This window comes from Globicephala melas, chromosome 15 (assembly GCF_963455315.2).
Source record: "Globicephala melas chromosome 15, mGloMel1.2, whole genome shotgun sequence".
In the NCBI taxonomy this organism is placed as follows: Eukaryota; Metazoa; Chordata; class Mammalia; order Artiodactyla; family Delphinidae; genus Globicephala; species Globicephala melas.
The window spans coordinates 29631863-29659709 of record NC_083328.1 but is presented as its reverse complement, the minus strand read 5'-3'; the positions used below and the strand labels follow the sequence as shown (position 1 = coordinate 29659709).

The following is a 27847-nucleotide window of genomic DNA, read 5'->3' as shown; positions in this document are numbered from 1 at the left end:
TCAAGGGAGAAGCAACTGCTGGTCTAGTAAGTCAGAGCCTGACATGGACAGGGTCACTGCATATGAAGGGGATGCTCAACTATAAGTCCACTTCTTTTCCTACTTCTTTGCCTACAGTTGGATGGCTAAGTCAGGTAAGAGCCGAGCCCCACACCTGCCAGCCCAGCCTAAGCCTCAAGTCACTTCTCCAATTCATTTTTTACCATATTTCTCCAATGATTGTGCTGGGCCCTAGTCTATCCAGAAATTTCACTTTCAAATTTGGCTACTGTTTTTTGGAGGCTGTTGCTCCTTCCGTCAAAACTTCAGAAGGGAGACGAATTGGTGGCAATATTTAAATCCCAAAATCACACTCCAAAACACTGCTGGACAATGCTATTCTTCTCCTTCTTCAGGCCTTCATCAGAAACCAGAGGGCCAGAAAACCAGAGATCTAGTTTCATCACACACCAGGTGGTCTTAGCTACGCCTTTAATTGCTCTATGCCTCCGTCTCTTCATCTGAAAGTTACAGGATGCGCTAATGGCCTTGCCAGTTCTGAAATGGTCATATATCAGTGGCAGGACATGGCTGTTCCCTATTTTTTTTATCCCAGAATGGAGCCCCCAAAACTGAGAGATGGCTGGGAAAATACTCAACCACACATAGGAATCCTGCTAGGCTGCAAACCATTTTAAATGAATGTTTAATAAGATACTGCATCAGTTGTGTACTTCGGCTGAATGTGCTGCAGCCCAGGAGACCTGAAAGAATTAATACGGTTCCCAAAGGAGCTGGTGGGAATTGCTAAGGCAGAAGCAGAATCTGATTTGATGAATGTAAAAGTGCTTTGAGAGTGTCAGAAGAAAAGTGCTATGACAAATGTCTGCTTGCTCCATTAGGATGTCTCCTGCTATCTAAGGAACATGCTACAAGAAGGTCTCAGGTCTGGGGACCACGGCACACAAGTACACTCACCCTTCTCTTCCTGATCCCCTCCATTTCTTTCCCGGGGCTTAGATAGAGGCACAGAGCACCCACAACACCAACCCTTCCCTTTTTTCTCATTCTTCACCTTGCTTCACCTTTCCCACCTGCACTTCTGTACAATTCTCAAACTGGGCCCTCAAAACATCTCAGTCAAATCTTCAAACCTCTCTCCCCTCTTCTCCACAGAAACACTCCCAGCTGGTCCACAGAAAGACCCTCCCTCTCACTCTAAGCCAAGAGATCTGGACACACCTTCCTTCATTCTGACACCCTCCGACTACCTTATCAAAACCCATCCTTGGGAGCCAACCCCTCCATCTGAGGGCCTTGGAGCCCCTGTCAGTCCCTCGCAAGGAACATGTAGGAAAACACCAGACCCTCCATGCTCTGGGTCTGCAGTCAGTTCTCCCACTCACGGCCACTCCCCTGGAGAGACACGGTCCTGTGTGCCTTTAGCCCAGGGCTTCTCAAACTTTCCACCCTATTTCCCCTAATTGTAGAGATCTATGGAAACATGACATTTCTCTGCCTTTTTCTGCTTTACCTAAAAACTTTGCATTTTATTCTACAACATTCCCATGTTTGATCCTTTAAAAATAGTTTTAGCTGCTTACCACCATAGGGGGAAAAATAGACATTTTCCACAACACAAACAGGTAAAACTGATATTATAGGAATATAAGCCTTATTGCTTCACGTGCTCCCGAGCTCATCTCTGTGCACTATTTGGAAATCTCCAAGCATTCCACCACCCCACCATACTTTTGCATTTCCTGAGTTCTTCCTGGCACACCCACGGTGTCTCTGAGTACCCAACTTTCAGAAGCAAGGTAATAAGCATTTCCATTCAATTCCAGGTTAAAGAGGCAGGACCTGGTTCTCACCAGGGTCAGTGGTCACAACCCCCTTTCAGATTAAGACAGAGATCAGGAGCTCCCGAAGACCTGCGGTGGCCACCATATGATTGGCACATGCTCCAGTCCTGGCAGCCCATCACCTCCCAGCCTTACCTTGTCAGCCATGATCATAGATGAGCCCCCGTGGATGCCCAGGATGGGGATGAAAGTCTGCGAGGAGATAAAATCCAGCATCTGGGCCACAGCCTCCTGGTCGGTATCGTCCCCAAACACCAGGCCGTGGATGCGCGCCCCTGACATGAGGTCACACACGTGCGTGATGAGGCTCTTCGGGTCCGTGCGGTTCATCAGCAGTGCTACGACGTTCAGGTCCAGGGGCAGCCCTGCTGCCTGCTCAGGGCCCCAGAGGTTTCGCAGTTCACGCTCCGTCACGTCGTGGCTGTGACCCAGCAGCACTGCGATGTTCAGCGCCGGGGGACCCTTCTCCGCCGCCGCGCCCTGCGCCGGACCGCGCCAGACCAGAAGGGCCGGCAGCACCAGCAGGGTCCAATAACCCAGTCTGCCCATAGTCGCCACTTACGGTCCCTGCAAGGTGGAGAGCAAGAGTGAGGGCCGCGGTGTGCGAGGGTTCTAGACGGAAGGATTTACCGACCCAGCCCCTTGCTCTAGGAGCCAGGTATAGAAAGCACCCCAGCGAGAGCTGTTGGAGTCACTGAATCCATTCCCCATCCTCGAAGCCATCCACGTCCCTTGACCCATCTCCAACTCTATCCACAACTCCAATCCGAGCTAATTCTCCGTATCTGTCCCTAAATCCATCTTCGTATTCAGCCTCCTCTCCATCTCCGACTCTACCCACGTCTCCCACTGCACCCGCCAAGTGGGACCACTTGGATCACTGCCCCTGAAAGTAAGCTCACACCCCGCCCCCTGCTCACTGGGAGCAAACTACAAGCCAGCCCCGGCATGCGGAGGCTACAGAGCGACTCCGCAACCCTGCTCCTGCTCTAAGCTAGTTGGCTGACCCCGCCCCCTGCGAACCCGCGGGGTTCAGCACCCACCTGCTCCACTGGACACCCGCAGCAGACCCCGCACCTCTCCTTCAGGGTACACCCTAAGCGCATGGAAGTGAGGACGCTCGCTTGTGTGCCCGAGAATCCCGCGTGCCTGGGGGAAACTTAGGGTCTGCCCCACCTTGCGCAGAGGGGCCATGAAGCGATTTTCACTCCAGTGCAAGCAGCCCTAGGACCAGCCCCCTACACGCACGCGTGCACACGCGTGCGCATATGTACACACACACTCTCTCTCTCTCACGCGCGCCATGTGCAATGCAGAATTCTGGAGACCAGGCACGTTCCCCCAGCAGACCGACGCGTGGGAGCTGGCAAAGAACGTGCGTGGTGGGGGGGGCGGAGGGGCGGGGGAAGCTTGGCTCCCAAGAAGCTCTCCGACGGACGTGAACTGTACAGCGCTCCCCCACTCACCACCCCAGGCTTTCCACTTCAGGTTCTGTTACCAAGTCTTAGGTGCACGTGGGCAGTGGGCTGCACACCTTTACAGGCACGCGCGTATTTCTGCGCACATCCGCAGGCCGCAATAGGGGAGCCCACGGCCATCCGGAGTCCGCACATGTCCTCAGCCAGTGCACATACGTGTACCGCGCCAGGTGCACAGCCGCGCCTGTCTGCAAATACCAGCACAGTCGTGCACCCGAGCACTGGCACGCGCCCCTCGAGCCGGGTGCTGCTGAAACCAGGGGAAGTTAGGGCGAACTCGCACCGGCCTCGGCGTTCTTCGGCTGAAGCACCGCGAGCGCGGAGCCGCAGCGCCCCCTGGTGCTCCTCCCGCGCCTTGCTACCGGTGCTCCCTCTCCCGCTTTCTCTCTCCCTCTTTCCCCAGATCTTTTCTCCCGCTCTTCCTCCGGTCGAGTCTTCCTTCTCCCTGGCCCACCGAGCCTAGGTCTCCCGCTGGGACGTACCTGTAGCCGGAGAAGGTCGAGGATGCAGTGGGGCGCGCTGCGCGCACGAGCATCTCGGCTGCCTCAGCAGCCACCGGGTTTAGCGGGTTACCGCATGCTGCGGCCCCCGCGCGCTCCACTGGCTGTCCCGCGCTGTCCGCATCGCCCCCACGGGGGGCGGCTATCCCAGCCGGAGGCTCTGCATCAGGGCTCTACCAGGGCAGAGAAGAGACGGAGAGGCAGGGTCAGCCCACGGGCCGGGGGAGAAGGATGGGGGGACAGGCTGCAGTCTGCAATGCTCACAGCCCCTCTGTACGCACAGGGGTCTCGACCGGAGATGTGAAGCTGAAGCTCCGTGCCCGAGACGCCCCCAGTGCGGATCCTAAGACCCTGTGGCCGAAATGGAGAGCTCCACTCTGGGGCGCACAGGAGAACCCGAGCCCCAGGTTGGCCACCCTCGAGAAGCTAACACAGCACCTCTACCCTCACCCCCTGCCACCTCCCCGGCGCCGGCTGCTGGGAGTTGTGCGGCCAGGAGCTGCTCAGCAAGGGGTGGTAGGGAAAGAAAGAGGAGGGAATGGGGGTTGAGTGGGGGGGCTGGCTGAGTTTGCGACGTGCCGGCAGGGGGAGAGGGGGAGGGAAGGACTCCGGCTCCCGCGGTACCGGATCCCTGAGGGAGGTGCGATCTTTCCCACGCAACGACCCTCTTGCGGTCCTGCCGCCCCCTCCTATCAAGGCCTCCCACCGTCCTCTTCCCAAAGGGGCCGCCCAGGCCCCGCGTCCCGCACCGGCACTCACCGCAGCCTCTCTCCACATAGTTCTCAGCAGTGGCCGCCCCTGGTCATCTCCAGGGCTGATGACTGCGGCCGCGACTCTCAGCGCTCACCCGACCCCATGCTCCGGCTAAGCCCTCGGCGCCTCCCTCCAAGAGCCTGAGCTCGGCTTCCTGCCCCACTCCGGACAGTAGCTGCCCGATCCTCTGAGCGCGCCCAAGAGCCCTCTCCGCAGCCCAGGCTCCGGGCTGGTGCGTGTGTGAGGTCGAGTGTGTGTGTGTGTGTGTGAGTGGATGTGGGAGCGCGCGCGCGCGGGCGTGTGGCCGGGGATCCCCGCGGTCCCCGGCTGAGAGAGGTGCGCGCGGGGGAAGGCAGCTCTCTCTAGCCCTTAGCTGCGAGGCCAGCTCCGCGCCAGGCGTTCGTTCAGCTTCCGACTCCCCGGCGGGAGTCCGGAGAGCTCCTGGTCACCCTGGTTCACAGCACTGGCAAAACCGGGCTCCCGAGGCGTGCTTCTGCTGCGGTCGCCTCAGAGGAAGAGGAGGAGGAAGGCAGGGGCGCCCCCACGCCAACTTGGGGACTTGTTCTCAGTCGGCGAGACGCAGCAGCCCCCGCGAAAGCCCGACAGGCTTGGAGCTCAGGCGGGCCAAAGAGTCTCCCGTCAGCAGCCGCCCCCCGCGGAGGCCGGTGGAGGCAGACCTCGCAGTCCCCCCGCAGCCGCAGCGGCGCAGAGAGCGGCCACCGGCTTCCGGAGCGCACGGCGGCGTTAAGGCCAGGATAGGCGGCTGGCTGGAGGCGGGGGCGCCTGCGGAGGCGCGCGCCGCTGTCCTTCGTGCTGAAACCACGCTCTCCGCCCGCTCCCGGGTGTCTGGTGCGGCTGAGGAATCAATTATTCAGATCTTCGTTACCGCTTCCTCCTCCCCCAGTGCCTCGCGCTGGGTGCAGCAATCCCCCTCCACGCACAGGCGCGCCGACACACACACACCACAGAATCTGCTCCAATGCTTCTCCCTGTGCCTCGCCACCCCCGAACAGGAACCCACTCCTCTGATCTCAGGGAGCCAGAATCCTAAAACTAAAGACAGCTCTATATCCTCCACTTGCTTCTTTCTTGTTTTCTAAGTTATACCAAACCAAAGTCGCCCTGAGGCTGTCACTTTTAAGCTACCAGCGGGGGCAAGCCAGAGAGCACAGGGCTGCCTGGGTGCGTGGGGCCTGGCTGGCTTGAATTCTGGTAACTGGGTATGAAAAGCAATGCCAAATAAGGACCTTTATCCCTTTTAAACTCAATTGTATCTCTCCTTCCAACACTCTGCTTTTCTCCCCTCAGGCCCTGGAGGGAAAGAGGTCTTAAATTGTACGGGGTTTTGCAATCACTGTTCTAACCCTGCATCCTCCACTTAATCAGCCTGATTGCTAATCCGGAAAATGGGGAGGACAGTAAAAAAGATCAACTTCTCAGGGTTATTTTGAAAAGAAAATGAAGTAGCTCTTGGTAAAGGAGCCACCAAGGTCCAGCACATAGTAGGTGCTCAATAAACTACAAGGTGGCCTGAGACGGAAGGGACTCCTTCCAGGAATGCAGATGTGGCTACTGAAATGGAAATAGCAAAGAAGCACAGTTCCTGGAGACCTATGTGTTTATTACTAAGCTGGTGGTTGTATGTTGAGTTCTCCAGAGTTTTATCATCCAAAAGACAGAGAAAGGATGGGAGAAATACTGGAGGGTAAATTAGAATGGGGAGTTGTGTGATATAAGACAAAGAATAGGAAAGTGTTCCATTTCTTGAGGCTGTAACTGGGCTGAGCTGGGTTAGGCCCATCCCTTGGGTGGAGATGATCATTTCTTGGACTTTGGCACAGGTACAGGACCCTAATTTGGGGACTTACAGGGAAGTTAGGCTTTTTCTATTTAAATGAGGTATAAATTATACACAATAAAATGCATATCTCTTAAGGATTCAGTTCAAATTTTGAAGTTGTATGCATCTGTGTAGACCATCACCAAAAACAAGGTATAGAATATTTTCATTACCCCCAGAAAGTGCCCTTGTGTCCCTGTGTTGTTAATTCCACTTCCTCCCAGCAGAAACCACCAATATGATTTCTTACACCATGTACTAGCTTTGCTTATTTTCAAGCTTCATATAAACAGAATTCTACATTGTATATTTTTTGGTGACTTTTTTCACTTAACCTAATGTCTGAGAGATCCATCCATGTTGCTGCACATAACAGCAGCATTTTCCTTTTTATTGCTGAGTAGCTTTCCATTGTATGAATACAGCACACTTTGCATATCCAGTCTCCTATTGATGGACATGTGGGTTGGTATATGTGGAGCTTTTTAAAACACTGATGCCTGCACCCACTTCAGAACTTCTCCATCACAATCTCCACAGGTGGGGCCAAGCATGTTTGTTTTAATTCCATAGATGATTCTGATGATGCCCCGGTTATTAACCACCGTGCTTTCCATCCTTGTATATCAGTGCTGACTCTAAAATAGTCTTTGATGAAAACTATTGAGATGGAAAGTTTGAAGTTATTCGTGACCAGACTTGCAGAAAGGTAGATCAAACAGGTGTGACCTCTTTTGAATAGAGAAAGAACCCAGCCCTTCATTTGAAGGAACAGTCTAAGGAACAGGCAACTGGAGTCGCCCCAGGCTGGACATCTCCCCAGTGTGGAGAACCACTTAGGATCAGGTACCTAGAACTCCATCACATTGTGGATGGAGACTGTAACAGTGTATGTCATCATGACCACTTTATCCTGTGCTGTGATGAAAAGCTAAACCCACCACACAGCTTAGGATGTTGAGTAGGATTTTGCTACTTGAGACTTTGAGATGGAAAACCTTCATAGCAGCTATGCTGGCAAAGGCTATGTCCCCAAAAAAGGCCCCCTAGTCAACAATATTCTGCAGTCCATTTTGCCATTTGCTTTTATCACATTATTTACATCATTAAAGTAACTGAACTAACCTAGTCTGGTCTTAAGGAACAAATTATTTTAGTTGTTCTCAATTCAATTGATTTATCTTCAAACGCTCAACTAAAGAAATGACCCCCAGGGTTGCCATTTGCTTTGAGCCACTTAAACACTGTGGTTAAAAATCAACCACCATAACACACCATTGTAAAGCAATTATACTCCAATAAAGATGTTAAAAAAATTTTTTTAATAAAAATTTTTTTAAAAAATCAACCACCATATCATATCTATGGGAGAGAACTAAAACAAGCCAATCATTGATTATGCATCTCAGAGGAACTCGGTAAAGAATTATAGCATTTTGAAGCTAAAGACCTTTAGAGACTATTGTGTATGGTGTATTTTCTGTTCTCAAGTAAGTCTGGGGAAATCTGCCTACCTGAGTAACTTTAAGGTGAATTCTTATCAAAGATCGGAGATGTTTTGCAGTTTAAAAAAATGTTTTTATTAGTCTGGCAATATTCTAAAAGAAATTAATCATGGAAAACTATTACACATAATAGCTGCTACCATCTGCGGGAATACTATTTCTTTGAATACTTTTTGAGAATCAGTGAGCTGGCCCAACACCTTTATTTTGCATATGGGGAAAGTGAGACTCAAGTGGGACTTTAGTACTAGGAGAGACAAAATGCTAAAGACAAAATTTGGAGCAGGATCCAGAATTTTTGCTTTAATTGTCTGCTGTGTAAAATAAAATGTGTGTGTGTGTGTGTGTGTGTGTTTGCATTCTACAAGGTTATTGGGATCAAGGCAGTATGAGAGAGAAGGATAGAGCAAAAAAATATTTGGGGGGTGGGGGAGTGGAGTAACCTAAACTCCAGACTAGCCACCACCTTTAGGCATTGTTTTGCCACTGGTGATCTACCTTCACCGTCCCTCCAAATTCCAGCCTATGGGCACCAACACTTGAGCTAACCACGGTCCCGGCCTTCTTGACCTTGTCTTTTTAGTAGTGGCAGATGTCCCGTGCCAAGGCAGACAACACTAACCAATTCTTCAAGTGGTTCTCTCAAAGTTTAGACTGACCTTCACAAGCTTGCTCAGTTCAAGGTGTTCTGGTAGCCCCATCCACTCAATAAAGTTGACTCCAATTTGCCATTTCTAACTTAGCAAGTTCCCAGAGAGTCCTGATTTCAGCACAACCTGACTCTGATTCCCTGTATTTCCTTTACTTTCTCTCAGATCCTAATCTCCATGTTACCTGCTGACCCTAAGGACTTTCTCCTCTTTAGACCTCAGTTCTCCCATTTATAAAAGAAAGGCATAGACTAGCCAGGATGACCTCAAAGCTGCCTTCCACATTTGACATTCTATGATTCTGTGTCTCTTCTCGAAGGTCTTTAACCTGAGATCAACCAAGGCACTAGTTAACCCTTCCATAATATCTTAACCAAAAGGCTGAACTTCCCTCTCTGCTCCCATAACCCATTAAGGAAAATAGTTCTAATCAAAGGGCAAGGCTTTTTCTAAACAAATCTACTGCTAGTCTTGAGAACTAAAATGAAGACAGCAGCAAAAGATTCCATTCCTTGTTGATCTTTACGCAAAGCAACCCAGTGTCCTCCCTTATATCAGAGGTGGCTAGGAGGCACCAAGGTATACCACTGAGAAAAGGATACTGACTTAGGAGTCAGGAGTCCTATAATCTACCATTTTGGGAAAAGTCATTAACCTCTCCAGGCTTCAGTTTCCTCATCAGTAAAATGGGAGTAAAATCACCCTACCTCCCCCAGCACTGCAGTGAAGTTCCTGAAAGGCTATGTCTTAATGCGGATCCCTCCAAGAGCAGTAAAGGTTCTGCACCAATTCCAGTGCCAGGGAAGAGGGGGTAGTTCCCACACTACCAAGAAATTCTCAGACACCAGCTGGGTGTCCTACAATTCAAATCAATTCTGGCACTGTCTACCTGGAGACAGCATCAGATTCCACAGGTTAAGGTCTCTGAACCCCAAGACTGCCCTCTACTGCAGATGCCAATGGCAAGTTCAGGTTGTTATCTGTGCTTCAGACCAACCGAGGTTCTCATGACCCTCTCCTTGGGTTTGGTTAATTTGCTAGAGTGTCTCACAAAACTCAGGAAACCAGTTTACTCACTATATTTACCCATTAGTTACAAAGAATATTAAAGGATATGAATCAATAGTCAGATGAAGAGATACATAAGACAAGGTATAGGGAAAGGGCGAGGAGTTTCCATGCCCTCTCCAGGCACACCACTCTCCCCACAACTCCACGTGTTCACCAACCTAGTAGCTGTGCCTTTGGGTTTTATGGAAGCTTCCTTACGTAGGCATGAGAGATTAAATCACTGGCCATTGGTGATTGAATTCAATCTCCAGACCCTCTGCCCTCCCCTGACAGCCAACCCTCTAATCACGTGGTTGGCTCCACTGGCATGTAACCAGCCCATCCTTAGGTGCTTTCCAAAAGACGCCTCATTAACCCAACAAAAGACACCTTTCCAATCTCTTCACTTAGGAAATTCCAAGGGTTTTAGGAGCTCTGTGCCTAAAACAACAAAGACCAAATATATATGTCTTGTTATAGATCACAATATCACAAGCAGACCCTGAAATAGGAGCTAAGAACCGTGATTTATTTGGGAGGTGATCCAGGAAGCCCAGGAGGAAGTGGGAAAAGAAGAAGCCAATCAAGGGTGTGTTAACGGGAGGGTGGCACCTGGGCTCAACTAAGTCCCAATCTAGCTGAAGACCGGCTAAGAGACTGTGAAGACTATGCCCCCTAATTATCCCACTTGGTGGCAAGGAATCAGGGGACTCATCCACCTCCTCATCCTTCATTGGTTGAAGGATTATCAATAGTAAGGGTCACACACAGCCTCTTATTATGTCTTCTTCTCCCAAGCCCAGCCCTTTCCCTACCCGTGAACTCTGTTGGGCGTGAATTCCAGTAGAGGTTGCCAGATATAAAGTCACTACAAATTATTCCTTTGTGGAGGGTGGGGGGACAGTCCTTGGGGACCCCCACTATCTGCATCATAAACTGGTCAGGTCCAAAGGCGTGTCTGGGTGCCCTGGGCCCTTTGAGCTGGCAGTTGGGGTTGGGGGTGAAGAGCTAAAAGAAAGATGACCCAGTTGCTGAGTTCTTCCATCGGTGGAATAACTCAGGGCCTTTAACGATCCCACTTGGAGCAGTTCGTGGTAGTAAAACAGGATTGTCTAGCAGTCGAGAACCGACTCTGCCCAAGGACACCACTAGTAATAGGCAGAGCTAGGACTTGAACCATTTGTGTCTGGCTCCAGAACCTGCACTTTCAGCAAATACATTATCGGCCCAAGTCACTAGCTTGCTGGTCCTCTTTAGATATAGGTCTTTTACCCTCTCTGCGGTTTATTTTCCTCCTCTCTTGGGGTACAAGAACGTCAGATCAGCAATTGCTAGTATTCTAACTTATCATAGCCCCTTCTGTAAGCCACCTCTCACACACAATCCTGACCGAGGGAGCAGCAGAAAGTGGCGTTTGCTCTCAGGTGAAAAGCGGGAAGATGTTGGGGGTCTGATGCTCATCCTCAGCTTCTCCTCATCCCCTCCCCAACCCCACTCACACCCACACCACAGCTCCTGACAGAACTCTGGAACCCGGCTGATGAACACATTGTGAAAATGTGGTCCAACCCTGCAACACACAGAAGAAGAAACTGAAGACCCACAAAGAGCAGGGGACTGAACAGAATTACTCAACAGTAAGAGACTGAGCAAAGATTAGAATCCAAGACTCAGGAGCCAGCCAGGCTTTAAAAAATGGACTCTGAACCCTGGCTCTGAAACTTACCAGCTGCATGACCCTGGCTAAGTCCCTCAGCCTTTCTGTGCCTTAGCTTCCTCACCTATAAAATGTGGCTAATAATAGTACATAAATATGGGGGTGCGTAGAGTACATTAAATGAGACAATGCACACAAAGCACTTAGCATAGTGCCGGCCACAGGAAAGGTTTGACAAATGTTCATTTAACGTGTCAGATAGGGCCCTCTGGGACTAAACAAGAAGTTCCCCTGGGATGTTCTGTCTCCTGACATCCTGACACCTTCCCTGGGCTGTGTGCTGGGGAGGTGAGGCCCGCAGGGTAGAGGAGGCAGCCATTGGCCGCCCTGTTCTCCAGCTCAGTGCGTCCCAGATGGTGCCCGGCAGGGAGCTGGCTGGTGACACGCTGGCAGATCCTCCCTTCCTTGCACACTTCACCAAGCCACGTGGGGCCCAGGAGCCTCGGGCTGTAGCCCGCTCTGCCAAGGAGGCTGGCTGCCCATCCCAGACTGGTGGAAGCCAGGCCCAGGTGAGCCCCGGGAGCGGCCTGTGCCTCCAGCCTCCAGAGAAGGTACAGGTGAGCCATTTGTCCAGCAGCACCCGCCCAACCTCCTCTGCAAACCCCCACCCCAGCTTCTCTCTGACAGGAAGAGGGAGGGGCTTCATCAGAGGCCAGCATCCACTCCACATGACCCAAGTCCATGCCTAGCTTAACCCTTTGTCTGAAAGTGACAGCTCTTAGACGACAACCATGCGGCGGAAGGAGAAAAACCAACCCCTCACTGAACACGTGAGAAGTCAGTTTCTTCATCTGAAAAAAGGGAGATGATAATAATTTCGACTTCACAGAGTCATTTTGGGGGTTAAAATGATATATTGTATTCAGTGACTGGAATAGTGTGTGGCCACATGGAAATGTTCAATAATGTTAGCCACTATCCGTGTCTGTATTGTATTCCTATGTGTATCAATACGATAGCACAATGGTAAAAGCACAGACTCCGGAAGCCCTCTGCGCAGACCCAAATCTCGGATGTAACCCTTCTATTTGGGTGGCCTTGGGCAAGTTGCTCAATGCCTGAAGCCTCAGTTTCCTCACCTACGAAATGGGGATGATATTTGTACCCCCCTCCCTGTCAGGACTGCTGCGAAGATTAAATCAGGTGACATTGAGTTGCTCAGCACAGCACCTGGTACATAAGAAAAGATCAATAAGTAGAGGGTATTATTACTATTAATGAGCATTAGCACTGTTGCCCAAGGTCACACAGGCAGGACTGGAATAGGTGTTTCCCGACTCCCTGCTCCAACACTCGCTGCTGCCTCTCACCCAATTAAACTTCCTGGCTCTGCCCTCCGAGAGTCACTGTTCCTAAAAAAGAACTCCATTTTTACTGGGAAGTCACAAAATAAATTGTCGCCAAGTCCAGTGGTCAGATCCAAATTGCATCAAGAACATGTCTCTTCATTAGGCAAAGCCAAGGGTCTGGGCTACAGGGAGAGGAGGAAAGACTGACGTTCACCAACCAGACCCAGGCGCCAAGGGACCTGGCAGGAACCACACTTCTGCACCTGCCTCTAGTTGTGCGAGCGTGGGCAAGTCACTCTGCCGGTCTGAGCCTCAGTTTCTTTCCTCTTCTGCAAAACCACGGTTGTGTGAGAATTAAATTAGGTAAAGCATCTGGCACATGTGGGGTCTTTAATAAACGGTGGGTATTATACTTCCCAGCTTTCTTTCTTGAATGAAGTTATTTGTGAGGTTTGGAGGTTTTGTTTTGTTTTGTTTTGTTTGTCTGTTTGGAGTTTTGTTTTGTTTTGCTCTTAGTGAAAAGGTAAAGGATTTTTGTGATTTCTGCCTATGGATGTGTTTCTGCTGTCACTGGGGCGGGAGAGGGGGACCCACAGCCCCTGGGGGACAGCTGGATCTCTTTCCATTTGAAGAGATGGACCAGGTCAAGCCTAGTGTATCTCTGGGACTAAGGGTACTGGCACCCTGGAGCCTGGGGCCCTGCTTTGGCCAGGAAGGAATCCTCTCCTTTGCTTCCCACTGGAGCTGTTGCTCTAACTGTGTCACCCATACCTGCCCAGACTGAGCACAGAAACACACATGCTCACACATCAACATAACCACCCACTACTCCCTGCCACCTTAGCCCTTTTATTCATGTTGTAAACAAAAGGTAATATATGTGCATGCCAAAACCCTGCAGTGGGACATAATCCCCCTTCTCTCATCTGTCTCTCTCTACTGTCCCCTTCCCTCCTCCCTCTCTTCTCTCCCCGCAGCCACCTAGCTTCCCTCCCTGGAGGCAACCACTATTGCCACTTCCCCATCAAGGGTTGAGTTTATGAACCCTTGAAACTAGGTGGCTTTTTTTACTCCCTTCACCAATACAGAACAGCAGAGGTGTTGCTAAGTGACTTCTGAGGCTAGATAAAAATGCAGTGTAATTCCATCTTGTTCTCTTGGGACATTCACTCTGGGAACCCAGTCACCATGCCCAACCAACCAAGGGAGAGCCTGACACAAAGAGAAACCAAGGCCCACAGCCCACGACCCTGGCAGGGTTTCCTGCCAACAAGCACACCAACCTGCCAGCCAGGTGCACGAGTCATCTTAAAAGTGGATCCTGCTCTCCCCGCCACGCTTCAGGCTGCTGAGCTCTTCCAGTGACGGCTCCGTGCGACTTAGGCACAAAAATGCCGACTGTCTCAGCGGTCGCGTCCGACTGAGGTGGCCAGAGCAGGGAGAAACCGTGCGGCCAGGGCATCCGCGACCAGAGAGAGGAATCCCCGGAAGCCAGCCGGGAATTGACTCACTGTTATTAGACTCTCAGGGATGGGAAGGAGCTCCCGGGAAGACCTAGAGGCGGCGAGGTCCTTTGGAGTCAGTCCAAGCTGAGGAGAAAGAAGCAGAAGCGACAGAAAAGAGGACTAAGGATTCCGCCTTCTATCCCTACCGAGGAGGCAGTGGCCAAGAGACTGGGAGCTGTGTATTTTGCTTCATCCACAATGCGCCTCGCGTTGCATGGAAGTTGTCTTGCTGGGGGCAGGCGCTCTAATAGCCTGGTCCGTTCCAGGACCCCCTTATCCTTTCATGGGAGTCTTCAAGCAGCAGGCACCCTAATGGCTTTTAAATGCCTTACCCGTGCCCGCATGATACCCTTCAGCCTAGTCCTCAGTTGGAAGGAAGACAGAGGGATCCTCACCTGCTCTGGGCGGCAGTTACTGGGGCAAAGTGAACCGTGGAGCCTTCGGAACACACAAGGTGTGGCCCTGGCCAGAGTTCCTCCGTTGCTTCCACAGCAACTTGCCTGTTCACAGAGGGTCCCAAGGAATGAGGAGAGGAGGTGGGGAAAGAGATGCCCCTGGAGAGCCCCGTACAGGCCACCAAATGTTGTGGTCTGAACGTGGGTTGGAAAAGAATTTCCAGACACAAGGCAGAATGTAAAGAAGACAGAATTTATTAGAGGGAAGGGTCGCTGCCAGAACAGCGGGCCAACTTCCTAGCAGTCTGGGAGAGTCAAGCCCAAACATATGCTATTGATCAGTTTTTATAGCCAGAAAACAAAATAATGGTCCGAGGTGAAAATTTTCTTTACTGATTGGCTGAGGCACATACACCTTCCTTCTATAGGGTACGAGCGGGACAGCCCAGATGCCTTTCCTTATTTGAGACAGGTCCCGTTGCCCAGGTGGGTGTTGCCCAGGTGGGCTCAGGAATTTCGTAACCATCTCAACATGGTGGGGAGGACGATTAAGAGTCCAGTAGGGGGTGTAACACTGCAACTTTCTCAGGCAGGGTCATTCTCTGTCCTTGAAGCATAATTGTCCTTGGAGCACCACACTCATGTCATGCTGATGCCACTGTTTTCTGTAGTAAAGCTCTAAAATTCAAAAAAAAAAAGTGGATCCTCCAGTCCCCAGCTGAGCTGCCCCAGCAAAGACAAGCCATGACTGCTGAACCCTGCCCTAGTTACAGATTCCTCAGCAAACTAACTGTTGTTGTTTTAAGCCACTAAGATTCGGGGCAGTGTGTTACACAGCAACACACAACTGATACACTGCATTTTTGACAAGCCTCCCAAGTGGTTCTTTTTTTCTTTGTAAGTCTTTATTGAATTTGTTACAATATTGCTTCTTTTTCATGTTTGGTTTTTTGGCCACGAGGCATGTGGGATCTTAGCTTTCCGACCAGGGATCAAACCCACACCCCCTGCATTGGAAGGCGAAGTCTCAACCACTATACTACCAGGGAAGTCCCTCCCAGGTGGTTCTTAATGATCAGAAGTTGAAACTTCGGGATAGAATACCCTCTGTCATCTCTGTGAACTTGGAAAGGACCTTAGTGAGCCATCCCTGTCCGCCACAGGGCATACTTCTGTTGATCTGCACCAAAGCCACCTTAGCAGGGAGACATCAAGAATTCCGTCCTCTACCATGGGGATGATGAGAAAAACCTAGGCCTCTTTTGCACACACACGTTTGCACCAACATTTCCCAAGAATGCCTAGAGCTCTCCCCACTTTTGGGTAAGCAAAGCCAATTTTCCATCCATATTTTCAGATGTATTTGTTACCTAAGCAGTAAGCAGCCTTGAAAATTCTTAGGTAAATAATACAAGTCCAAGAACTCCCATGCCAGTGGCTACAGGATACAGGAAATGACAGATCTCTTGGGGCTGCTCAGGCACAGTCATAGACTCAGCAAGGGAACCGGCTCTAAGGAGTGTGTGGCCACTGCCACTCTCAGTAGAGCAGGAAGCTACAGACAGGGCAGGGCACCATGATTAAGCACGAGAACTTGAGTTTGAATTCTGGCTCTGTGACTTACTACCTGTGTCTTTGGGCAAGTTGCTTAACTTTTCCGAACTTCAGTGTTCCACTATGCAAAATGAGAAAAATAATAGCTTCTTCGCTGGGTTGCCATTAAGATAATGCATGAGAATCACCGAGCACAGGGAAGAATTTAGTATATACTCAGTAAATAGTAAGACTTACTGTGTTTTAACATGTGTCATTATGATGTGCTGCCCAGATAGAAAAGAGGCAGAGTGGAGAGGTGGGGGAGGCCCTCAGATGGAAGTCAGGAGACCTGGATTCTTGTATTGGTTTTGCTGCTCACTTGCTCAGATACCTGAAGCAAGGTGGTTAACAAAGCATTAGCTGTGAAATGAGGTAGAAGGACCAGGAGATGGTCTCCAAGCTTCTGTACATTCTAGCTTTCTCCTCTGAAACAATCTCAAAACCATTAAACCTAGAAAAGGAGGAGTGGTTGGCTCAGAGAAGCCAGAAATGGCTGAACGGTCAAACCTCAGGGATGCAGTCAGATCCCAAGGACAACTGGAAGCTGGGTCTCCCGTGTCTCTCTCCCTCTCACTTGCTCACTGTATTCACCTTCCTCACCGAACTGTCTTCCTCATAGTGAGAGAGCATTCATATCAATGCCCCCTATTCCTAGTTTGGACCTAAACCCACAGGAAAGAATGACTCACCACCCTCTTTCACCAAGTCCAAATATCCCAGGGTAACCTAGGTCCATTGCCAAGGCCTTGATCTATCCGTCAACCATGGCTTTGGGGTCCTGTTGGAACATGACAACTTTCCTGGGAACCACAGGCTACCTACCTAGACAGTGTGCACATCTGAATTTGCAACTCCTGCAGTACACCCTGGAGAGGAGCTCTTATATCTCTGTCGTTACTCCCACTCTTATCCTCACACAGTCCTTATACCAACCTCACAATGGAAATAGAACTGACAGCTTTAAATCAGATATAATACAGGACACTTGGGCTCAGGGAATCTGGGTGCCATAGACAAAGACACACAGCCTGTCCATGGAAGAGGCAAATCTTCCTAAGGACCCAGGTGCTTGAATGTCCCCTTCCAGTGTTCTTTCCTAAAACACACTATGTACTGCCTGATTTTCCAGAATATTCATGAATGAAGACCCAGGAATGGAATAGTTGGTGAATCCACAGGTCCTTTACCCTGGTAGCTGTGGAGCGTCCCTTTTGAGAGCTGCTTTCTGGGTCTGATGTCTCCTTGCCTATAAAAAACAGACCCAGGGACTCTCAAGCCCAGAAAAGGAATAGCACAACTTCCTAGGACCCTTCCAATCTGCTAAGAATGGACGAAAAGGAAGCAGAAGGAAACCCTAGAGATGCCCAGAGCAGCTCCAAGTTCTGACAGAAGAACAGGTTTAATCATTGCAGACACTACTCCATCGCCTCCCTGCAGACCTGTCCCTGAGCATCACGGGGAATCTGCTTCCTGGTCGTCATGTAGCATCCCCAGGGGAGGCAGAGTTGGTTTCCCTGCCTTCCTTCTTAGTTTGCAGCAACTCTTCCAGTTCTTTTCTTTTTTATTAATATTTATTTATTTGGCTGCACCGGATCTTTAGTTGCGGCACGTATGATCTACGTTGCGGCATGCGTGTGGGATCTAGTTCCCTGACCAGGGATCGAACCCAGGCCACCTGCATTGGGAGCGTGGAGTCTTAATCACTGGACCACCAGGGGAGTCCCTCTTTCAGTTCTTTTAATACCGCATGGCGGTTAAGCTTGCTGGCTTGAGAGCTGATCTGCTTGACAATTGGGCCTTGGCAAGTAATCTTACTTGTGTGCCTCATTTTCATCATTTATATAATAGGATTGATAAAAAGAGTATTTACGTCACAAGTTTATTATGAGAATTAAATAAGATAGTATAAATAGTATAGTATAAAGTGCTGACTACCATGCCTGGCACAAGGAAAATGTAGTTATTACTATTGCCTACACAGTTGGGAGCATGGCTAGAAACTACAGAGGGGAGCATTTTTTTTTTTTAATCACATTGTTTTTCATATTACAAAAGCAATGCAACCACAAAGAAAAGGTAAATACAGAAGTTGGAACCTTCAACAGAATAACGGTATGGGTCAATGTGATGGATACAAAGGCAGGGCTATGTTATGCTCCATTTACAGAGAATTAGAGACGTGACAACCAAATGTAATGTATGGCCCTTAACTGGATCCTGATTCAAACAAATCTATTGTTAAAAAAAATTTTTTTTGAAGGACAATTGGGGAAATTTGCATATGGATTATGTACAGGCAGACCAAGGAGATATTGCTGGTTTGGTTCCATTGAAATAAAGCAAATATTGCAATAAAGTAAGTCACACTAATTTCTTGGTTTCCCGATGCATATAAAAGTTAAGTTTTTGGGCTTCCCTGGTGGCGCAGTGGTTGAGAGTCCACCTGCCGATGTAGGGGACACAGGTTCGTGCCCCAGTCCAGGAAGATCCCACATGCCACGGAGCGGCTGGGCCAGTGAGCCATGGCCGCTGAGCCTGCGCGTCCAGGGCCTGTGCTCCGCAACGGGAGAGGCCACAACAGTGAGAGGCCCGCGTACCGCAAAAACAGAAAAAAAAAAAAAAAAGTTACGTTTACACTATAATGTAGTCTATTAAGTGTGCAATAGCATTATGTCTAAAAAAACAATGTCATACATTAACTAAAAAATACTTTATTGCTAAAATATGCTAATCATTATCTGAGCCTTCAGCGAGTCATAGTAGTAACATCAAAGATCACAGATCATAGATCACCATAATAAATATAATAATAATGAAAAAGTTTGAAATACTGCAAGAATTACCATAATGTGACACAGAGACATGAAGTGAGCATAAGCTGTTGGGGAAATGGTGCCAATAGACTTGCTTGATGTAAGGTGGCCACAAACCTTCAATTTGTAAAATATGCAATATCTGTGAATCACAATAAAGTGAAGTGCAATGAAACAAGGTAAGCCTGTATTAGATAACATGAAAGAATTATTCCTAAGTTTGCCAAATGTGGTCATGGTATTGTGGTTAGGTAGGAAAATTTTTAAAAAATTTTAGAGATACACACTGAAATATTTAGGGATAAAATAACATGATGTCAGTATCTTTAAAATATTTCATCCAAAAAAAAAGATTAAGCAAATATGGCAAAATGTTAACTATCACTAAATCTAAGTGACGGGTTTATGGGTGTTCATAATACTAGTCTATTTTTGTGTGAGTTGGGAAATTTTCATAATAAACAAAATATGCTTATTGTAAAAATTAAAACCTACATAAAATATACTGAAAAAAATAAAATAACTACACAGACTCGCTACCTAGAAAAACATCACCAATAATGTTTTGATGTATCTCCATCCTGTTTTTGTCTGTTCAACATCACCACAACCACAAAGCATATGAAATTCTGCAGTCTGCTTTTTTAAACTTAAAGTAAGCATTATTTCCTTGTCATTAAAATGTCTTTGCAAATATCTTTTTTTTTTTTTTTGGCCGTGCCATGAGGCATTCAGGATCTTCGTTCCCCAACCAGGGATCAAAGCTGTGCCCCCTGCATTGAGAGCTTGGAGTCTTAACCACTGGATCAACAGGGAAGTCCCTGCAAACATCATTTTTAATGGCTACAGAATGTTTCTCTGAGGGGATGAACCAGAAAACTTTTAAGTTCCTCCAGCACAGAGCTGCAATTATAATTAAAATAATGATGATGATGAAGATGAAGATAATGATGGTGGCTAATATTCATTGAGCACTTATTATGTGCCTGAAGCTTTAACACGCATATTCTGTTTTCATCTTTGCAACCTGTGAAGTAGCTGCTAGTACTATCAACTCTATTTCACAGCAGAAGAAACTGACACAGAGAAGTGAAGTGACTCATTCAGGGTCACACAGCTAGGAAGGAGCAGAGCCCAAATGCACGCTCAGAGGTACAACTATAAGCTCAAAACTTTAATTTCATTCATTTATTCATTCACCAGACATTGATAGGGCACCTGCCCGGGGTCAGAGCTGGCTTATGGCCCACACTGTGATTACGGTCTACTGCAAGACTGCTAACAACTTAAATTCATCAGACTAGAGGTCACGAAAGCGGTGATTCCTGGGGCCTGAGTCTTCAATGCCTGCATGCCTTCTCTACAGCAGATGAATAAGCCAAATGTCAGACTTCTAGTAATAACTCTTCCTGGGATCCCTGGCAGCCAGCGAGAGGGTGGGGGTGGGGTATAATTTATTATTGATAATTAATGACACCAGAAACCTTTTAATATTTATATTATTTATTCTTAGCCCTGACTGCCTGCACCGACACTAACAGTTTGTTGTTAATGAGACTGGGAGCATTTTAAAATCAAGTTAATTGACATTTTTACAGTGTTCAGCAGGCCCTAAACACAGAATTTCATCTAGGGAGCTGCATGTAAGCTACTGGAAGGGATGGGGCCCCATTTAGCCTGGTGCAAAGGGAGGTCACTGAGAAGCAGCCAGAGGAGGAAGGAGCCTCACATTTCCCCAGCTGGATCTGGGAATTCTGCCTTATGGCTCCTTCCTGGACCTCCACTTGGTTCCCAGCCTGGAGGGAACCCTGGAGGTTCTCCCCACCCAACTCTGGGTGTTCCACCTAACTCTGCAACCTTGGGCGTGGGACTTTAACTGCTCGGTGCCTCAGTTTCCCCATCCATAAAATGGGAATAACAATAGCCCTTTCCTCACAGGGTTGTTATGAGGGTTCAGTGGGTTAATTTATGTAAAGAACTTGGAAACGCACCCAGTACTTTGCTGCTATTAGTATTGTTATTGTTCATAAAATGAATTTTATAAGATTTACATGGTGGATTTTAACACTATTTGCCAAAGATTTGAGATTACCTCCCACAAGAAGATTTTTACATCCCCATCCTATCAAACTCAGTAATGACTATGTGACTTTGGCCACACATGTGCAGATGGAATTGACACGTGTCACTTCCCAGCAGATTTAACAGCCGACACATTATTCACTATGTCTTTTCTTTTCCTCTGCCATGAGACTGGCACTGTTCCACATAGAGTTTCTTCCATCTGCCAGGTCCCAGTGTGAAGATGACATGGAGCAGAGCCACTGCCAACCCGCGATGGACATGCAATGTGAGAAGGAAACAAACTTTTTCAGTTGGAAGCTACTGAGCTTTGGGGGTCGTTTGTTACTGCAGCAAAACCTAGCTTATGGAAAACTGACACAGGACCTTGCCTTAATACACTCTGGGTCCAATGGGGAAGACATGATGAACAGAGAAGAGCTGTGTTGGTAGAGAGCAAAGGGGCCGTGGAAGTCCCAAACAGGGACACCCGATCTAGCCAGGAAGGACTGAAAACCTTCCTTCCAGTCTGGGGCGGGGAGCGGGGGGCGGGGGGGGGAAGTATTGCACAACAGGATGATACCTAACATGTACTGATTGCTTACTCTGCTCCAGCTAGTCCTTACGTGTTTTCTCAGCCTTCAAAACAGCCCTATGAAGTAGTTTTTACTGTTATCATTTATTATGATGACTCCTATTTTTTAAATGGGGATATTAAAACTTTTAAAGTTTAAGTAACTTGCCCCAAGTCCCATATGGAGGACTTGGACCCATATGTAAAGGTTTCCACCCCATTACACTGTCTCCTTATAGGTCTTCCCCTTCCACCTGCCTGAATCATTGGGGGCACAGTGGGAGTAGGCTCATTAAAATGAAGGTTTAATGATTTGCCACAGCAGGCAGAATTCTCAGATGTCCCCCGTGATCTCCACCCCTTGGTGTTTCGCCCTGTATAATACCCTCTCTTGAGTGCCACCAGGGTTGGTGACTTGCTACTAACCGATTGAATATTGTGTCTATAACTGGGTATCTTAATGTTATCTAGAAAGCAGGAAAGGAAGGCTACAACAGTAACTGAAGAAGATGCAACGGTCACTCATATTAGCCAGGACGGGGGCAGTTTGGTCACTTTTGTGGTTCGGACATAACTGCAGAGTGGTCTCAACCCATCACAGCCAAGGGTGACCGTGTCTGCTGCTGGTGATCTGTGAAATCATTTCTGTTCCATAGGAAAATACCAGGCCACCTCCCAGCTATCAGGGGCTCCTTTTCTCCTTCTCAAAAATGTTCAAGGTGAAGAACAGAGGAAGGTATAAACCTGGAGAGGGAGGCAAGAGCCAGTTGCCTAAGGGCTTGTGCCTTAGAACCTGGCCTCTAGGAGGCTGTTAAAGAGACAAGGACTAGCTGGTTGGAGGTCTCTCACTCCAACCCTGGGTGGGGCAACAGAAGGGATCTCTCCTTCCTCCCCTTCCCCCCACTGCTAGGAGCTGGCATCACTTAGGACTCAATTGGGGAATTACAACCATGTTGTTGTCCAAAGTCAATGACAACCCACCTTAGGAATTTAAACCATGACCACCCAGCTGGGCTTTAGATCTCCCCCTCCCCCATACCTGTGACTAGTCATTGATTGATTCATTCATTCATTACTTTATCTAATATTCATGAAATGCCTACTGAGTGTCAAGCAATACAGTTGGGCATTATTGACAGAACAGAACACAGGACCAATGACTGTGTCGACCGAGCTGTTTTCAAAAAAATCACTTTTTCCCAAATCACATGCTTCCCTCTTCTAGCCTGCACTGCCCTCTCTCCATCCTATCCCTGCCTGGAATATCACAGCTATCCCCTGAGGTTCATTTCAGAAGCCTCCTCCTCCATGAGGATGTCTAGATCCTTCCTGACCAATGGCCATCTCTCCCATAAACCCTTTCCCCAAAATCCTTTCATACTGAAAAGTGCTACAATGTAGAAGAAGGGTCTGATGGTCTTGATACTCATTGGGCTTCAAAGACAAATGGCCTGGGCTTCCCTGGTGGCGCAGTGGTTGAGAGTCCGCCTGCTGATGCAGGGGACACGGGTTCGTGCCCCAGTCCGGGAAGATCCCACATGCCGCGGAGCGGCTAGGCCCGTGAGCCATGGCCGCTGAGCCTGCGTGTCCGGAGCCTGTGCTCCGCAACGGGAGTGGCCACAAAAGAGGCCTGCGTACCGCAAAAAAAAAAAAAAAAAGACAAATGGCCTATTCCAAGGAGAAGAGAGAAAGGGTACAAAGGGGTGATCAAGGGCTGGGGGACTTTACTCCTTCATGACTATGAAGAGACTTGACTATACTGGGAAGCCTCAGAAATTCAACTGGAAGTACCTGCCCACCAGGGAGCAGAGACCAAGTGAACTAGATTGAGGAACTGCCCACCTGAGGACTCCATGAGTTGGAACATAAGACTCAGAGTTGAAGAGAAGGACTTTGTACATTCTTCTGAGCTAATGACCATTTAGTCTTAAAGATTATTATTTCTGGCCACCCCTAGGGTTCAGAGTTGAGTTAATTACATTCAGGAATCATAGTGGTTGCAGGGTCAAGTTCCTGGTATCCACACAGGGGTCTGGGCAAGCCAACCAGACAAGTTCAGGTCATGCCCCTGAAAGCTGAGACATTCACCTGAGGACTGGGGCTCCCAACACACTTTTAACAATTTCCTTTTCTGCTTATTTAGCCCAGGTTGGCTTCTGTTAAGAACTCCAATGGGTACCTATGGTAACCTATGATGGAATAAAATTTATGTTTTGAGGCAAGACAAGAAAATTTAAGCATAACATACTCCCTGCCCCTATTGGGCCCTCCCTAACGTGCATTGTGCATCTGAATTATACATTAACCAGACCTCTTCAAGGCAGGAATGCCTGCTCAACTGTAAAGATCAACATTACCCTTCTTCATATGCCAGCAACATAACTCCTTAGAAGTTAACATTCCTTTCCCAATCCTGTCAGGGGTCGTGGTGACCAGTTGTTCGCTTCATACATGCTTATCTGGACTACGTATCTTTGGTGAACTTTATGTCAAATATCAGTGTGCCATTCTGATGTATGATCCTTTGTCTTGATAATAACTGTGTAAACGTATATAACGACTTCTAACAAGTGAAACAGTCTTCAGAATTTTCTGAAAGACTCTCTCCCAGGTTGTAATCCTCAGGTTGGCTTGAATAAAATTCTCTATTTCTTCTTTAGATCGACTATTGATTAATTTTTTCGTCAACACTCACAATCCACCTACTCAACGCTAGTCATTATTAACTCTGTGGTGTTCAAATTTCCAAATCTTTTCCTGGTCATATATGAATTAATACTTTTTCAAAAAAGTGGAATCATATTTTATATAATGCTGTATAACCTACCATAATTTATTTGAACAACTCACCAGTTGTTTGACATGTTCAGCTTTTTCCTAGTAATCCTCTATTTTTAAATAACTTGACTGTTCCAACTAATCCTCGTTTCCAGCACTTAGAGTAGAACTATTTGACTGATAATGGATTATAAAGGAAAGAAAGCTCCTCCCTACCCCCCCAGTTCTTTAAGGCACACAAAATATCAATGGCTAACCACGAGGGTTTTGAGTATCTACTATGTGTCAGGCACTGTTCTAAATTCTTAACATGTATTATCTCATTTAATCCTCACCAAAATCCAAGGAAGGTGGTGAGAGGTGGGTCATTCTCCCCATCTTCCAGATGGGGAAGTTGAGACACAGGATAGATCCAATGCTTGCCCAAGGCCACACAGCCTGTGAGTACCAGTGCCAGGATTCAAACCTGGATATTGTGACAAAAAGTTCTCGGCACACTGCAGCAGGAAGAATCCACATCCTTGTGGACGCTCAGGAATATCCACATAGGAACAGCTCTTAGGCAGCCTTGGCCCCTCCAACATTTGCTTCAAATACCTGGTACGGTCTGACTGTATACTCCTCTAAATTTCTTACTACCCCTGCCATTCCCTTCCCTTCTCCTCTCCAGGACTAACTCAGTAACAGAGACAGCTGATACTAGGCATATGTGCCCTTATCTAAAACCTGTTGCGGGCATTGGTAATCAATCACGCTCTTTTTTCTGATGGGTCTTAACTGATCCTCATAATCTTTCTTAATACAGTATTCCAAGCACCCTCTATCAATCTATCAAAGTTGACATGTGAGCCTTTTTGCCATCTCTACTCTAGACTTTCCAGAATAGGAACTTTACGTTATTCAACACTTCAATAAAAATTTTAAAAATAATATCGACAACAATAACTAACATTTTGTATGCTTTTAACATGCTTCAGGCACTGTACTCAGTGGTTTATGTGTATTCTCTCCTTTAATCCTTACAAGGGAGATATTTATAATACCCATTTCTCGGATGAGAAAAGTAAGGCACAGAGAGCTTAAACAATGCATAAAAAATTATACTGCTACTAAATGGTGGAGGCAGGATTGCAAACTGTGGAGTTTGACGGACAACATACTGGTAACCACCAGGCGACATGCCCCTGGCCCCCTTCCAATCTGTATCTCAAGGCTCCATGCAGTGCGGGGCATGTGATAAGTACACAACCAGCATTTTGTAAATGAATGAATGCACACGTAAATGAATGAACTGACTCAAGGTCTGGCTCCAAGGTGGAGGGCAAGGTGAGATCAGCCTCTGAGGGGGCTGGGCTGTGGGAGACAGTTTCTGACTCAGACCCAGCTCCCAAACCGGGCAGGAAGAACTGCCTCCCTGCTTCTACGCCTGAGATTCAAACCTTCCAAGATTATAATTATCCCGCTCGCCCCACCCACGGCCCTGCTTCTCCATGGAGCCACCGCTCACGGCCTGGGGGCTCCGGAGGAGAGGGGGCGGTTGGGGGTTGGCAGAAGGGGGGGGCCTCAGGGCTTCTCTTAGTCAGAGAGAGGGAGGGAGGAGCAGGAAGAGGCTGCAGCCCTGGAGTGGGGCAAGGAAGCCATGGAGTGAAGGACCCACAGGTCACCAGGGATCCCCTCGCACCCTCAGTTGATCCGGGAGGCGGGGCACACAGGCAGCGTGGCGAGCTTGCGCCCTGAGAGCCGGGATTCAGTGGGCGTGGCCCTGAGAAGCAGTGGGGCCTCAGGCGTTCATTTCCTCTATCCCGGCCTCCTTTGCCCCATCCTGAAAGTGCCAGAGGAGCTAGATCATCTCAGGTCCTCTGAGCCAAATGTTCTCTAACTGGCACATTTCTTGTTGTAAAGGAAACAAGTTTGCATCATCCTCCATCCACCCCCACCCTCGCTCTCAGCTTGGATCCAGCTGGCACTTTGGTACAGACTTCCTCTGCCCCTCAACATCATTTTCACCACCCAGTGCTTATGTCAGTTACGTACGGCCATTAGTCAGTTTCAATCTCTCCCCCACCAGGCACTTACAAGGAGGCCATAAGGACCGGCACCAGAAGTTATTTGGGTGTGTGTTTTAATATCAATAAATCATTCATTATGCATTCTCACCTTCGTTTGTGGTCTTTATGGCCACCCTATGGAAGGCACCCTGCAAATGCTAGTGGGGAACCTCATGGGCTTTGCAATCAAACAGGCTGAGTTTGATACCTGGTTCCCACGCTTACCACCTGTGTGGCTTTGGGTATCCCCAGGGTAAATCCCCACTTCCCAGAGCCTCAGTTTCCTCATATGTCCAATGGGGGTTGGCCAGGTGCAGAGGTAACAGGTATATGTTACTCAATGTACAGTAAGTATTAAATGTTACTTCAATTATCACTTTCCCAAGTGCTAAAAGTTGTTTCCTACTCAAGACTAGGCAGGTACGCAAAGGGCCCCCAAGGAACAACATCTTGTGAACCCCAAGGTGCCGCCTTGAGCATCTGAGCACACAGCATGTTACAAAGAGGTGAATAAACACCTGCTCAAAGGGAGGGGAGCAGGTGACGTGGCTGTGGCTTGAAGCCCTGTCCCACCTCATGCTTGAAATGTCTACCTCTCTGAGCCTCAACCTCCTCACCCATACCGTGGGGTACGAACAGAACCTAGCACAGAGGCCGTTCAGAGTTGAGATGGGAAGCACCTAGCACAGGGCCTGGTTTACAGTAAATAACTAATGTCAGCTGTAGCTATCATTAAAGGGGAGACGTTAGCATCTGGACCACCCAATGGATCAAACAGGCCACATTCAGTGTTCACATCCTGTGTAAGTGGATTAAGAAAGAGAACAGGAAAGGAGAGAGGGGTCCTCTGGGAGCACTGGTCTAGCCCGAAGTGAACCTGGAGGGGTGGGCTGCCAAGAATCTGTAGCTTTTCTAGCATTTCCATCTGACCACAGCCAGCTGCTCTGCATCTCCTTTTAGGCTAAAACAAAGGGAAAGAGGAAGAAACCACAGCAAGAGAGATCCATGGTGGACACAAGGGAGAATTTCCTGACAACAGTGGAAGGCATGGAATTGCAGGGCGAGGGCAGTGAAGCACCGCTGTCATCCTCATTTCTGAAGCAAATCCCTCGTCCCTCTAACTCCTCTTGACCCACCAGCTTCAGTGGCAGCTGCGTGTCTGGATCCATGCACCTGACACCATCCCTCCTAGGCTCCCGTGTCCCTCCATGTTTCTGTCTCAGGTATTTTTGCAGAACTACAGACATTCACCCCCTTGTGTCTCCATGCACAGAGCAGCCTGGAATTGCAGAGGAGTTACACCCGGAGGCAACCATCAACCATCATGGATAAATGCCCAGGATCCCGTGCTCTGGAGGGACAATTCTGAAGTACATTCTAGTGGCTCCTCAAAGGGTCCCAAAGGCCCCAAGGACCAGGTGTCCATAGTTCAATAACACACCTTTTATTGG

General features: G+C 48.5%; 1 protein-coding gene across 2 annotated transcripts in view; it reads right to left on the bottom strand.

The window, feature by feature from the left end:
• The window catches only part of GRIN2A (glutamate ionotropic receptor NMDA type subunit 2A), a 375899-nt gene extending 370405 nt beyond the window's left edge, over positions 1-5494 (bottom strand). For both annotated transcript variants that reach the window (XM_030883795.2, XM_060284168.1), the window contains exons 1-3: positions 4582-5494; positions 3805-3995; positions 1980-2411 (exon numbers count right to left, since the gene is read on the bottom strand). In XM_030883795.2, the coding sequence (XP_030739655.1) occupies positions 1980-2393 (414 nt within the window). In that variant the 5' untranslated portion in view covers positions 2394-2411; positions 3805-3995; positions 4582-5494. The remainder of the gene's footprint in view (positions 1-1979; positions 2412-3804; positions 3996-4581) is intronic.
• Positions 5495-27847: the final 22353 nt, after the last annotated feature.